Genomic DNA, 14,353 nt, shown 5'->3' with positions numbered 1-14,353 from the left:
GGTCCAATGGTCACACAGTCCAGTCATTTTAGGGAGAGTATTGCGCATAAATGTTCTCTTTCTCCTGCAGTCAGGAGAAAGCAATGCTAATTATTTGTCCTTGCATGGAAGGACAAAATAATTGAGGATTTACATCTCCCAAATAAAAACCCTGAATTATTCAGTTCGGACTGAATAACAAAACATGCATGTCAAGGAGGATGGATGGACTTTTATAAAAGTTCAACACTTTGGATAATTCTTTAAATTTCAGACTAAACCCCAAAACAGACTCATCACATCATCAACATGCAAGGCACTGGCCACCCCATTTAATTCGGATTTCTTCATTCAGTCCCTCGATGTCCAAAGGACTGGAGGGAGGAGGTGTTATAGCGACAATCAGTTAATAACATTAAAATACGTGAAATTTGTCAAAAAATACATTTACCCTCTTTATCTCTGCCAGCATAGCGTAGTAGTTTGATCGCTGGACTATTTTTCCTTGCCATGAAAATGGTGACCTTGGGTGAGTCACAGAAACTCAGCCCCAGAAAGATCTGTGATAAGGTCACCATAAGTCGGAAACACAGGCATACAACAATAAATCTCTACCTTAAAATATTGCCCCATCCTGCCCTTTCCTAATTTCTTTGGGCCGAGCTGAGATGTGAAGCCAAGTTTCCATGAAGTCTGCAGACGCTTGTGTTGGATTCTGCTTATGACCCAATGAAAGATGGAAAACACTGTTCTGAAAACCCAGCATTTTATATCACCTCTTATGCCCAGCAAAGCCTCCATAGTACCTGGATGCTAGGAGACAGAGAGGCCAAAAATCTGTTCACCATTCATGTGCTAATAAACTGGGGTGGAGCCTTGTTTCCAATGTGATAAAAAAAAAAACATGGATTATGTGGTGGATTATGTAAAGGTGTTTCCTGTCAGCTGTTCTGCAATACCTTGAAAGATGTTGCCTTGAAGGCCTCATTATGTGACTGGGTTTTTATCATCTGGCATTTCAATGCAGAGAGACTGATGCACATAGTCACAGCTTGGAAAAGATACTAATGAGCTGCCAGTCAGGTCCTTGCAAGCTGTAGCAACTGCCCCTCAGAGGACCTCAGTGTTCCCAGCAGATTGTATGGGTGAAGGCGATCCTGTTGATAACTTGGACCCAAACCATGTAGGGCTTTAAAGGTCAAAACCAACACTTTGTACTTTTCCCAGAAACTAATGGAGTAACTTGAGTATGGGTGTAATAAGTTCACTCCTGGGTGTTCCTGTAACCAATCTGGCTGCCATATTTTGAACCATCTGAAGTTTCCAAACTTAGCACAAAGGTAGCCCAATGTAAAGTGCATTGCAAAAGTCCAAAGGTAAGGTTACCAGCGTGTGCACCACCATCTTTAGGTCCTCCAGATCTAGGAAGGAGTGCAGCTGGTGTATCACCCAAAGCTGATAGTAAGCACTCCTGACCAACACATCTGCGTGGGCTGACATTTGGAGAGATGGGTCCAGGAGTACTCCCAAGCTGTGAACACAGTCATTCAGGGGGAGTGTAACCTTATCTAGAACTGGTTGACACACCTCCATTCCCAGAATAGGACCCTTGATGGCAAGCACCTCAGTTTTGTCTGTACTCCGTTTCAATTTGTTTTTCCTCATCCAGCCCATTACCTCCTCCAGGCAATCAATGCGCCCCAAACAGATGACCATCCAGACTCTATTTAAAAATCTCCAAAGAAGGAGACTCCATCACATTCCAAACCAACAATGTATTCCAGTATGAAACAGCTCTTACTGTCAGAAAGTTATTTCTAATGTTGACCTGGAATCTCTTTTCCTCTAGCTTCCATCCATTGCTCCAGGTCCTGTTCTTTGGAGCAGCAGAAAACAAGCTCGCTCCATCCTCAATGTGACACCCCATCACATATTTAAGCTGGACTATCATATCAGCTCTTAACTTTCTCTTTTTCAGACTAAACGTACCCAGCTCCCTAAGACACTCTTCATAGGACTTAGAGGTTTCCAGACTTTCCAGACCTTGTGTGACCTTCTGGAGTTGTTAAAGGAAAAAAGGAGGGGCACGACATATGTGCATTAATAATTATATAAGCAAGACTTGTAACGTTCCCAATTCCTTTTGTTTTTTTAATGTCAAGCAAAATGTATCCCTGCTATTCCTGCAGTCTAGCTATTTGTAATAGTGTACGTTGTAAAAACTAGAGAGATGAAATGGAAGAATACTGTGATTGGTCACATAGATGTTGCAACAAGAATTTATGTAGGAAGGGATCTCATTAACAGGGCTGTTAATCCAGCTAATGCTTCTAATCCCCAAATTTGGCTCATTTGGGGCCTGATTCACACAGAGCCTCTCTATGTCCAGACAATCAGACTCTTTTAAATTCTGTTTCAGAATGGCAATTAAAATGAGCACCTAACCCGCTAATCATAGAAATAATTATTAGATTAGATGTAATTATAAAAGTGGGGAAATAACAACAGGCAGGATATGTTGTCAAGAGATTTGTTCATTTGATTGTGTGGGGAAAATCTCCCAGTTTCTAAATGCCTTAGAAAGGCATTCGACTGGATGGAAAGGATTTGTGGGGTTGCATTTGTTTCTTAAAATGAATGGAGATGGCCATAGTGTGGACCTCCAAGGTTTTCAGTGGTTCCAGGACCCCACATGGATACTAAAATCTGTTGATACTCAAGTCTGATTAAATACAATTCTAAATGAAAATGACATCTCTTATATAAAATGGCAAAATCAAGGTTTGCCTTTTGGAATTTATATATTTTTTAAAATATTTTCAAACCGTGGATGGTTTGAAAAAAATAAAGGATCCATGGGTACGGAGGGCTGGCTGTAATCCTTCTTTTCCCCACCTCTCAGGATCAAGGAGGTGGCTGACACGTCTGACGCGCAACGCTGAGGCCGTGCAGAGACGGGAAGAGAAGACGCCAGGCAACGGCACCCGAGATGGGAAGTCAGAGGAGAGTGCCACTCAGTATGCTGTCTTGGCCATTGTCCCGGTCTTCTGTGTGATGGGTCTCCTGGGCATCCTTTTCTGCAACCTCCTGATGAAAAAGGGGTACCACTGCACGGCTCACAAGGACACGGATGAGGAGGGAGCCAAATCTGAGTGGAACGGTGAGCAGGATGGTATCCTTGCGGGGTGAGAAACCAGCTCAGAGAAATGACCTCTTTTTGACAACAGCACCCAGAATATTGTAGCTGGCTGCACAATTTGAATTACTGCCCAATTGGTATTGTGATGCATTTACAAGGATACACATGCAGCTTCAAAATAGCTGCTCTGCCTTTTTCCTTGCCTTGACAAGGGCTGCGTCTACAAAGCAGAATTAATGCCATTTCACACTCCTTTAACTGCTATGGTTGCATGCTACGGAATCCTGGGGTTTGTGGTTTTGTGAGATATTTAACCTCCTCTGTCTAAGAGCTCTGGTGCCACAACAAATCCCAGGATTCCATGGGATGGAGCCTTGACAGCTAAAGCGGTGTCAGACTGCAGTAATTCTGCAGTGTGGCAGCAGCCAACATTTACAAGGGAACCACCTCTCCAAAAAAGCCTACAATTTTATTTTATTTTTTGGACTGTAGGCATCCCTGATTCTGGGGACCATAGCCCAAAAGCTGACGTAATGTCTCTAAGCTCTAGGTCTTGTGGATCTCGTTCAGGGGCATCTCTCCATCTGGACTGCTTTGATTGCAAAGTGTGACATTTCAGTAGTGTCACACAAATTCTGGGATCCCGATGGTGACAGATGCAGACCCAACACCATTGCCACAATATGTATGCATGCATGTATAATTTATGTGGCCAGTTAGTGGCTGCAGGAGGGTGGGATGAATGCACCTTGTGAGCGTGTGACTGCTGTTTTGCAGCCAGGAGAAGAGAGCAAGTAGCACCTTGCAGAGTCTAATCTGCACTGCAGTCTGACACCTCTTTGACTGCTAGGAATCCTGGGATTTGTAGTTAGCTGTGGCACCAGAACTCTCTGACAGAGAAGTATATAGCACAAAACTACAAATCCCAGACTCCCATAGCATTGAGCCATGGCAATTAAAGTGGTGACAAAGTGCATTATCTCTGCAGTGCCGATGAGACCTAGGACCTCCAAGAGCTGTGCATGTTATCATGTAGTTCCTGGGTCCTCTCATTGCTACAAAGGGGAAGGTGACATAGGAATACTTTTGATTCTTTTTCCTGGGATCTTGGAATTCCATCTTCTATCCTAAGCATCTAGAGAGCCATTGGGCTCAAAGCAGATGATCCTAACGGCACTTGGACCATTGCAGAAGCTCGCCACCCTTGGCACAACGCCTGGCCTGGGAGAGAAGCCAAGAACGTGTGGGGGGAAATATATATGTATTTAAACTACCGTTCTATATGTAGGCCATGGTTGATTGTGTGAAGAGGCAGTTCTGGGAGCCATGGTAACTCTTCTCCATTCCAGGTGAACCAAATGAGACACAAAGCAACTGGGTGTTGAGTTGTGCTGTGTTACACAACAATACAGTTGTGCAGTGTTTCAATTCTCCCTCTTTCTTGTGTCCCATAGGAAGCAATAATGCCTACAGGATAGAAGATGCCAATGAAGACACCATTGGGGTCTTGGTGCGTTTGATCACAGAGAAAAAAGGTGAGTCCTGTATGGGCAAATAGTGATCATGCCTACAGTATATTCTTTACTTTTTTAATTGTCTCTGTTTTAACCTTTGTAAGCCACTGGGTCCCAGATTGGAAAAAGGGTGGGAGTGTAAAAATATATATATATGATATATGAGAGCTAGCCTGGCGTAGTTGATTGAGTGTTGGACTGTGACTCTGGAGACCAGAGTTCAAATCCTCACTTGGCCATAGAAAACCACGGGGTGACCTTGAGCAAATCACACTCTCTCAGCCTCAGGGAATGGCAATGGCAAATTCCCTCTGATGAAACTTGCCAAGAAAATCCCGTAATAGGCTTGTTTTAGGGTCACCATAATTTGGAAATTACTTAATGGCACAAAACAGTATTAATGTTTATTGTATTCCAGCTAAATGTCAGGACTAAACTTTCTGAAAGTAAGAGCTGTACGACAGTAGAACAGACCCCTTTACAAAGTGAAGGGGACTCTTATTCAAAGGTGGTTTCCAAAAGGCTGGGCACCTATTTTATAGGGTGCTTTAGTGGTGTATTCTGGAAATGGCATGGGGTTGGACTAGGTGACCTTTGGATTCCCTTCCAACTCTATCACTCTGGACTTGTCCACCACAAAAAAAATTAACAAATGAAAAATAACAATCTTCTTCAAATACAGTGGGATGAATAAGCTACAGGGGTCCTGAGGATAATTCCCCCTTCCAAAAACCCACAGCACTCTGCTCCAAAAACAAAAGTGGGTATTATAAGGAGTCCATTTTTGGTTTTGGAGAGAGGTAGAACCCCTTTTCTGGTTTCTTAAGACCTCTGAGACAGTTTATGACATCTTAGTGAAAAGCCACCAGTGGTCTTGCAAAGCAGGCTTACAGAGACAAGACACTGTTGGTCTCCTTGTTTTTCTAACAGATGTCTTTCTTTCTCCTAATCCTTCTCTTAAACTCTCCTTCTTTCATGGCAACAGAGAATGCAGCTGTCCTGGAAGAGATGCTGAAGGATTATCACAGCAAACAGATTGCTCAGCCCATCTACAAACCAGTTAACAAGTATGACGTCTGACTTTTCCTTTGGTGTTAGCCAGTTTTCTTTCCTGTATCCAGTCCAGTCCCCACCACTATCTAGTTAGGAATGCTTCCCTTCTCAGGAGCCCCAGGCAAAAGCAAACAGCTGCAGCTTCTCCTGGATTGCTTATCCATCCTCTTTTTTTGTAATACTTATTGAAATTTTCATATTACACGTACAAAAACAACATACAAAAGCGATATACATTAAACTTAAATCACTAACAACAGACTACTATAATACAAACTAAATACTGGAATCTTACTACCAACATTCAATTATTTTCTTCTCTGTTTTGTTGAACTAGAACTTCTTTTAATCTATTTCTTTTATTATTTTTTATTTTACTTTAACTTTTCATTTTGGTCAAGATATCCCTCAGATCATGCTGGAGGACCTCCAAATTCCGAGAGAAGTGTTTTCTTTAGGAACTTCTATGTTCTCCAGCACAATTCTATGGTCAACTTCCTGCAGAGTTGCGCTGGAGGACCCAGAGATTCCTAGGGAGAACATATTAATCAGAAGCGCAAATAAATCTGCAAAAGTCACAGCTGCAAATGTGGAAGGCCAAGTGTGCTTCCTTAGATGCAGGGAGTGAACTGATGCCATGAGCCTCCCTTGGAGGGGCACAGAAATGGCTCCAGGATGCCATGCAGTTGTCCCTCCATATCCACAGATGCTTTATCCACAGATTCAACCATCTACGGCTTGAAAATACAGTCCGCCCGCCACATTTGAGGCTTTGACTTTTGTGGATTTGATTATTCATGGCTTTGATTCATATGTTCTCTCTAGGAATCTAATTCCTCCAGCACCAGTCTATAGTCAGCATCCATCAGAAGTTGTGTCGGAGGGACCTAGAGATTAATAGAGAAGTGTTCTCAAGTAAAAAAAAAAGTGTTTTTGTTATTTGCGCTTTTTCCACTTTCATGGGGTCCTGCGCCCCTAACCCCAGCAAATGTGGAAAGCCCATAATAATAATAATAATAATAATAATAATAATAATAATAATAATAATAAATTTATTTGTATCCTGCCTCTCTGTTTTGAGGATTGAGGTGGGTAACAGCAGAAGTTAATACAAATACAAAAAGCAATAACAATGAGAAACAATCCTCCAAATCCCCCAACCCTTCAACCCTCCCTCCCTTCAGTACAAAATTACAACAATAAAAACCATATAACTACTGAACAATTAAAACAATTCAATAAAGTGGCACTGTGCCTTTTAAAAATATCAGTTCCCAAAAGCAAAGCTTGATTTTGCCATTTTATCTAGGGGATGCCATTTTACTCTGCCATTGTTTTTAATGGGACTTGAGCATTCATGGATTTTGGTCTCCATGTGAAGTCCTGGAGCCAAAAACCCATTGGATGCCAAAGGCCCACTGTATTTTGCCCATTACTACTTTCCAAAAGCTATCCAAAGTCCTGAAATGTATCCACACATGGCTTCAGCACCTTGTTTAACTCCATTGATATTTGGGCCAAAACTTTAAATCTTTGCATCTTAAAAATCTGAAAGCCAAATTGAAACCAAATAGAAATTATGCTGGAAAACTCTGCTAAGCTGACACTTGACAATTGGGGAAACGAATCTCTCATATGTCCTTTGAGTGACTATCCTCGTTTCTCACAATGCTCTCCTCTTTCCACCAGGTTGCATCTCCTGCCTCAGTTTCCCCACATCTGTCGGCATCAGCACCACTTGCACACCGTCCAAGGTTTAGCCACTCGTCCTGGGCCTACCTGTACTCGATGCAGCCAGAAGAAATGGCCGGAGGTCCTCCCTGCCACGGACGCAGCTGCCGGCGGTTCTGCCACGCCTAACATAGCCAACACCAAGCAGGCAAAAACTGGAAATAAGCCAGGCAGACCAGGAGAAATCACCATCCTTTCTGTCGGCAGGTAAGCTTCGCCATTGATGTTTCCATATCTCTGAGATCTGATCTACATTGCAGAAATCAAGCAGTATGAGGCCCCTTCAACCGTTATGGCTCCATCCTGTGAAATCCTGGGATTTGTAGTTTGGTGAAGTAGTCAGCCTGACAAGATCAAGTGTTTTCAGGGTGGTATGGCCAGGGAAAATATTGTCAGTGAAAATAATGGGATAAAATGTGTTGTTGTTTTTGCACAGAACAGAAATTATTATTAGTATTATTATACTAGAATAACAAAGGGAAGTACAAATGTTAAACATGAAGGAAATTGAATATAATATGACTAAATTATATGTTAAGAAATGACTCGGGAACAATGGTATTTATTTTGAAAGAACACTTTGGTCCAAAACACATTGCAGAATCAATCCAGTTTGAGAGTGATTTAACTGCTCCTGGCTCAGTGCTAAGGAATCTTCTTCCTAGATCACTGCATCATTGGTGTGTGCATAAATGTGTGTTATTATTATTATTACTGTATTATTATTCAAATAATTTGAATACCGTTACCATACAGATGTAAAACGAACAAAAAAAACCATGAATAAGCATATAAACATCTACAAAGTCGTTACATTGCAGTACACCACCATATAAAATCATTGCATCACACTATACTACACTGTAATGCAATATACTGCTTTATCCTACTTAACAATACCAATCTCAATGTTATAGTAGGACATTAAACAATAAAAAGACTTCCTAAATGTTCACCTCCCCGAATATTATTCCTTTATTATATCACTTTCTATTGAAATTATATTATAATTCTGTCCTGTTCTCTTAAAGTATCATTCTGTTATTTCTAAATTCAGATAAACCAGATATTCTGTCCCTGCTACTTCCTTCTCTGTTTCTTTTTCCAATTCCCCCCCCATAGACTTTTGACCATTCTCCTTTATGTTTTTCTTTTGATCTGTTCTTAAGCAAGTATGTCAGTCTATTTCAATATAGTTGTAGATTTTCCATAACTGGCTTTCTTCTTTTTTCTGAATTCTAGTGGATCTCACCCTCGCCGCTGTGGTCATATAACAACATTAATATTGTCTAGATGTATGTGTGATTGTTTTTGTTGTCGTTGGCTAGGTTCCGCGTGGCTCGCATCCCCGAGCAGAAGCCCAACCCTTCAGAAGTGAAAACTATTTCGGAAAGCGTGGGGGCAGAATCGGCTGAGCCCCCTTACGCCTGCCTCCTTCCAGAGCAAAAACCATTGGTTGGCAATGGAGGGAAGCCAAAATGGCTGACGACGGAAGACGGCCAACAAGAGGTTAGTGGGTAGCTAAATTTGGACGTCTCTTGATGCCAAAGTGATCCTTAAAGACAGGAGCAATTATGGGGAGTTGGGTGCCTTTGGAAGAGTTCCATCCAAAGGTCATGGGTGGTGTGACTGTTTCCATCCAGGCTTGACAGCCAGTGTTCCCTGTTACCTAAAGAACTGGTCTTGCATCTTCCTGAATCTGAATCCCATTTTGGGAGAAAGGCCAGATATAGTCCAATAAATAAATAAATCCCTGTCTTTCCCCAAATCATGTGCTCACTAATAAGATGTGTGGCAATTCCAGTGCAGCTGAGGGCTTGGGCCATCCTTGTCAGTGGGGCAATGAATCCACTCCAAATGACTACTAAATGACACTTTAGTCAAGAAACAGTGCATGCGAAAGGGATCTAGGAGTCCTAGTAGACCACAAGTTGAACATGAGTCAACAGTTAACATGTGGCAGCTAAAAACACCAATACGACTCTAGGCTGCATCAGTAGAAGTATAATCTCTAGATCAACAGAAGTAATAGTGCCACTCTGTTCTGCTTTGGTCAGGCTTCACTTGGAATACTGCATCCAGTTCTAGGCACCACAATTCAAAAAGGATGGTGAGAAGCTGTAGCATATCCATAGGAGGGCAACCAAAATGGTGAAGGGTCTGAAAACTATCAAGCCCTCTGAGGAGAGACTTAGGGAGCTGGGTATGTTTAGCCTGGAGAACAGACAGTTAAGAGGTGATATGATAGCCTTGTTTAAGTATTTGAAGGTGTATCATGTTGAGGATGGAGCAAGCTTGTTTTCTGCAGCTCCAGAGAATAGACACAACAATGGATGCAAGTTCCAGGAAAAGAGATTCCATCTCAACATTAGGAGGAACTTCCTGACAGTAAGGGCTGTTTGACAGCTGTGGATGTGGAGGGTTGATTGTTCATGATTTGCAAAACTGGAGATGCCTAAGGGTGGGGGCATCATTTTGTCACTGAGATTGAGCAGCCGCAACATAATTTGTAGTCTTCTGACACAAATTAATGCCTGGAGAGTCATTAGAGGAACAGCATTTAGCATATGGGATTTGTGCTACCCATCTTCACTTTGGGATATGTGCTGATGATTTTTCAGGTGGGAAGGGTGTTTGGTTGTTTACATTGGCTGATGCTCTCCTTCTGGAGAGTTCTCCGTGTTTCTGAAGGCTGTACAAGAAGCTTTTGTCCCCGATGTGCCATAAGGGCAACCGGTTGGCAGAACAAAGTGAGCTCGCTTTATCATTCGGTTTGGCTGCTCTTTCAGATATTGAAAGAAAGACCACAGCTTGGAATGCAGGAGGAGGAATGGGTTCCAAAATGTGGAAATGAGATGAAAGGGGAACAAAATTGGCACAGGACAGGTCTGGGAGTGAGGGGTAGGACCATTAGACATTAATTTGAGGTGAGAGATTTGGACTCAGAGCAGCCGTAAGAGTCACTGGGTGACTCAAAGTCAGTTGCTGTCACCATTGTCAGCTAGTCCTCAGAGGATAAAAGAGAATAACCTGGATTTGTACAGTGGACCCTTGGGGTCTACTGTAGTTTAGTTCCAGGACCTCCGTGGATACCAAAATCCATGGACATTCAAGACCCATTAAATACAGCAGCATAGTAAAATGGCGCCCCTTCTATAAAATGACAAAATCAAGGTCTGCTTTTTGGAACTTATATATTTTGGGGATAGCTGTGGTTAGTTGAATCGGTGGATGCAGAATTCATGGATATGGAGGGCTGTCTCTCGTCCTGGAGTGTCTCAGAGAAAGGGTGGGATGCAAAAAGGATGTGGACAAACTAGAGCATGTCCCAAGGAGGGCAACCAAAATGGTAAAGGATCTGGAAACCATCAAGCCCTATGAGGAGCTGGGTATGTTTAGCCTGGAAAAGAGATGGTTAAGATGTGATATGATAGCCCTGTTTAAGTATTTGAAGGGGCATCATACTGAGAATGGAGCAAACTTGTTTTCTGCTGCTCCAGAGAATAGGAAACGGAACAGTGGATGCAAACTACAGGAACAGAAATTCCACCTGAACATGAGGAGGAACTTCCTGACAGTAAGAGCTGTTTGACAGTGGAACACACTCCCTCGGAGAGCGGTGGAGTCTCCTTCTTTGAAAGTCTTTAAACAAGGCTGGATGGCCATCTGTTGAGGGTGTTTTGATTGTGAGTTTCTGCATGGCAGGGGGATGGACTGGATGGCCTTTGTGGTATCTTCCAGCTCTATGATTATATGAAAAGAGAGAGAGGGGGAACAAGTATGAGGTCAACTTGCCCACATGGTGCCTACTATGCCGAAATCCAGTCTGCTTTTATGTTACGGTGCCATTTTCCTCTATCACATGCCATATAGCACCCCCAGGTGAGTGCTGCATCCTTCCCATATTTTATCACAACCTGATTGAATCCCTCCTTTTCCCAGGACAGTCCCTTCATTGTTAGAGTGGGTGAAAGTAAGCTGGTGATCTGAAGGTAAATCCCTTTGTCTCCGATTTCCCGCTGCCCCGCTTTCCCTGGGAAGAAGGTTCAAGCTGACAGATCTTGTGTAGCGTTGCTTTTGGTGCAGTTGGGATGCAAGGTGCTGTTTGCATTATATTTGTTGCATTTGAGAATAGGGTCTTGCTGGGCTTTCTGTGGATTGCTGGCTATGCTTTTGCTCCATTGTGGATCTTCAGTTGCAGACGATACGATACAAAATGGTGGATCTAAAAATGGGGTTTTGGTCAAAGTGGGAGAAGAGCTCTTGGAGTCAGCCTCGCAGATGAGATGTTCTTCAGCTCCATCCATGGAGGCAAAGACTGCCAACTTTATTTCTCTAAACAGCAAAAATAGACACTTATCAACCTTTCGCCAAACATTCCAGGAAGGAACAACATTGGTATTTGCAAGGCAAATCTTGGTAGCTCTGCCCCCTATTTTTTCTTCCTTAGGTTTTCTGGCAAACATCTCTCCTCAATCCTCATGCCTCCTTCTCCAACTTTCTCCTCTAATCTCCTCCAGGTCATCATCTGACTGCCGTGCCACAGCAGAAGATGGAACAGCGGATCAATTGGAGGTGCCAGGCCAAAGTGCCCACCAGAGACATGCACGCACTGGGGGCATCGTGGAAAGTGAAGGACAAGCCCTCGTTTTGTTTTTTCCTTCCCCAACGGGGGACTCGCCCGAACTCTGGAGCCTTGTGGGGCTGGTCCCCCACCTCCACTCTTGGTAACGCCGTCTGTGCCAACTGGAGCGCAGAACTCCAGAGGACACCCTTGGCATTGCAAAGACTTTTTAACAACCTTCTTGGAGAAAGGACGATTGGGAAGGAAGTGGGGTGGAGGGTGGGATGTGGTTGGGAATGGGGGAAAAGGGATCCTTGCGTTGCCAAACTGGAGAACCACTTGACACAGGCTTTTGTTTACATGCCATCGAACCCTCCTGGTAGTGCCAACCAAGCCAGGCGGCTTTTTTTCTGAAGAATGGAAGAAGAGAGGGAGTCTGTTTTCTCTATAGGCATCACCACAATGTTTGGTGTGGCAGGGAGTGGCTTTTATGTTTGAAAGGGACCTGTATTTATTCATTTATTTATTTAGCTTTTCCACATTCACTGGAGTTGATGGCTAGGATCCAGATGTATTCCCTCGGTGAAGCTGCATACCCGCCAAAATTTCACAGATGACAACTTTGCCAAGATGACAAAGGTTATTAATGAGGAAGAACAGATAAGCTAGGAGAAGCTGACTGCAGTTTGCTTTTGCCTGAGCCTATTGAGAAGGCCAAAGTTTTGCCCATTCTTTTCTTCCCCTATTGAGTTAATTGAGCACAAACTACTTTTGCACTTTGAGCTCAGTTTTGCAGCAATGGAAGTAAGCTGAGGACAAAGGGGGAAACGGGGAGGAGTGAGAAACTGGGACATTTTATAGGCAGCTGAAAAAGTAGGATGACAGAGGATTAATCAGGACTATTGCTGCCAGATTGGGACAGTTGAAGAGTATGAATTACTTGAGTGGGGAGGATATCTTATTTTGTCAACACTGAAAGCAGCAATATTTTGTCAAAGGGTGAAAAGTGGGGTCCCTGTTTATTCCTCTCATGCACAGCCCATGAAATATGGGACTGGGGGGCTCACATCCCCGCAAGACTAGGTTGGGGGCTGAGCCCCTCCTCCCAAATTATCTGGTACAGTTGGACCCCCAAAACCTCTATGTAGTTGAGCGGCTACAGGAAATATCAGCCAGACATGTAATAAATGATCAAGCCCTAAGAAATACAGTCGGCACTCCATATCCATGAGTTCCAACAAGCAAACCTTGATTTTGCCATTTTCTGTAAGGGAACCATTGTACTATGCCATTGCATTTAAATATACTTGAGCATCCATGGACTTTGGTATTTCAATCCAAAGGCCTTCTGTATTAAGGCAACCGTTATTGTTATTGAGTCCTCCCAGAAATAATAAAAGTTTCTTGCAATCTATCCTAGGCAGACTTACTTGGGAGGAAGCTCCACTGAACAGATGGTTGGGGTATTTAAGTACGCATTTAAGGATGTTTCACTGATAAAGGAGAGGGGAAAAGTTCACTCCAGGCAGGAACATACCGTAGGGAAGAGACAGCTGCCATATCAGGCCCTTGGTGCATCTAATTCAGTAGTGTCAACTCTGGATGTATCTGTACTGTTTTTTAATGTGAGCCACTCTAAGTCCCAATTTTGGGAAATGGATGGGATATAAATAAATAAAATAATAAAATAATAATAATCTGCACTGCAGAAATAATCCAATTTGACACCACTTTAACTGCCATAGCAAAATGCTACCAAAATCTTTGGATCCTCAGGTCCTATTAAATACAGTGGCACAGTAAAATGTTGTCCCTTGTATAAAATGGCAGAATCAAGGTTTGCTTTTTGGAATGTATATATTTTAAAAATGTTTTCAAACCAGGGATAAGGAGGGCTGACTGCACAATAGTTAAAAACATACAAAAACCAAGATTTAAAATACAGTTGGCCCTCCATATCCACAGCTACTTATATCCATGTATTCAATCATCCACAGCATTAGAATATTCCAAAAATATAAATTCCAAAGAGCAAACCTTGATTTTGCCATTTTATATAAGGAGCACTATATTACAGTGCCGTTGTATTTAATGGGACTTGTATATCCATGGATTTTGGTATCCATTTTGGGCCCTTGAACCAAAGCCCAGCAAATCCCAAGGCCACAAGAGTATCAGCAGAAAGGAAGAAACTCTTCTAGAACATGGCCACATAGCCAGAAAAACCCATCGAATTTTTAAAAAAGTATCAGCAGAACTAAAACTAATTAAAATGTTATTTTCAAACAAGATTAAAAACAAACGTCTTAAGTGAGGAGGCATCTTAACTTCTAAAGAGTGGGAGCAGCCACAGGGAAGACCTTCTCCCAGAAA

General features: G+C 42.6%; 1 protein-coding gene across 2 annotated transcripts in view; it reads left to right on the top strand.

The window, feature by feature from the left end:
- The window catches only part of RELT (RELT TNF receptor), a 94,787-nt gene extending 81,128 nt beyond the window's left edge, over window positions 1-13,659 (top strand). For both annotated transcript variants that reach the window (XM_042456331.1, XM_042456332.1), the window contains exons 6-11: window positions 2,882-3,139; window positions 4,573-4,653; window positions 5,618-5,699; window positions 7,375-7,623; window positions 8,745-8,925; window positions 11,937-13,659. In XM_042456331.1, coding sequence (XP_042312265.1) covers window positions 2,882-3,139; window positions 4,573-4,653; window positions 5,618-5,699; window positions 7,375-7,623; window positions 8,745-8,925; window positions 11,937-11,948 — 863 coding nt within the window. In that variant the 3' untranslated portion in view covers window positions 11,949-13,659. The remainder of the gene's footprint in view (window positions 1-2,881; window positions 3,140-4,572; window positions 4,654-5,617; window positions 5,700-7,374; window positions 7,624-8,744; window positions 8,926-11,936) is intronic.
- Window positions 13,660-14,353: the final 694 nt, after the last annotated feature.

The sequence above is a fragment of the Sceloporus undulatus genome, chromosome 3, assembly GCF_019175285.1.
Source record: "Sceloporus undulatus isolate JIND9_A2432 ecotype Alabama chromosome 3, SceUnd_v1.1, whole genome shotgun sequence".
NCBI classification, from domain to species: domain Eukaryota; kingdom Metazoa; phylum Chordata; class Lepidosauria; order Squamata; family Phrynosomatidae; genus Sceloporus; species Sceloporus undulatus.
This window is presented reverse-complemented; position numbering and strand designations above follow the sequence as displayed.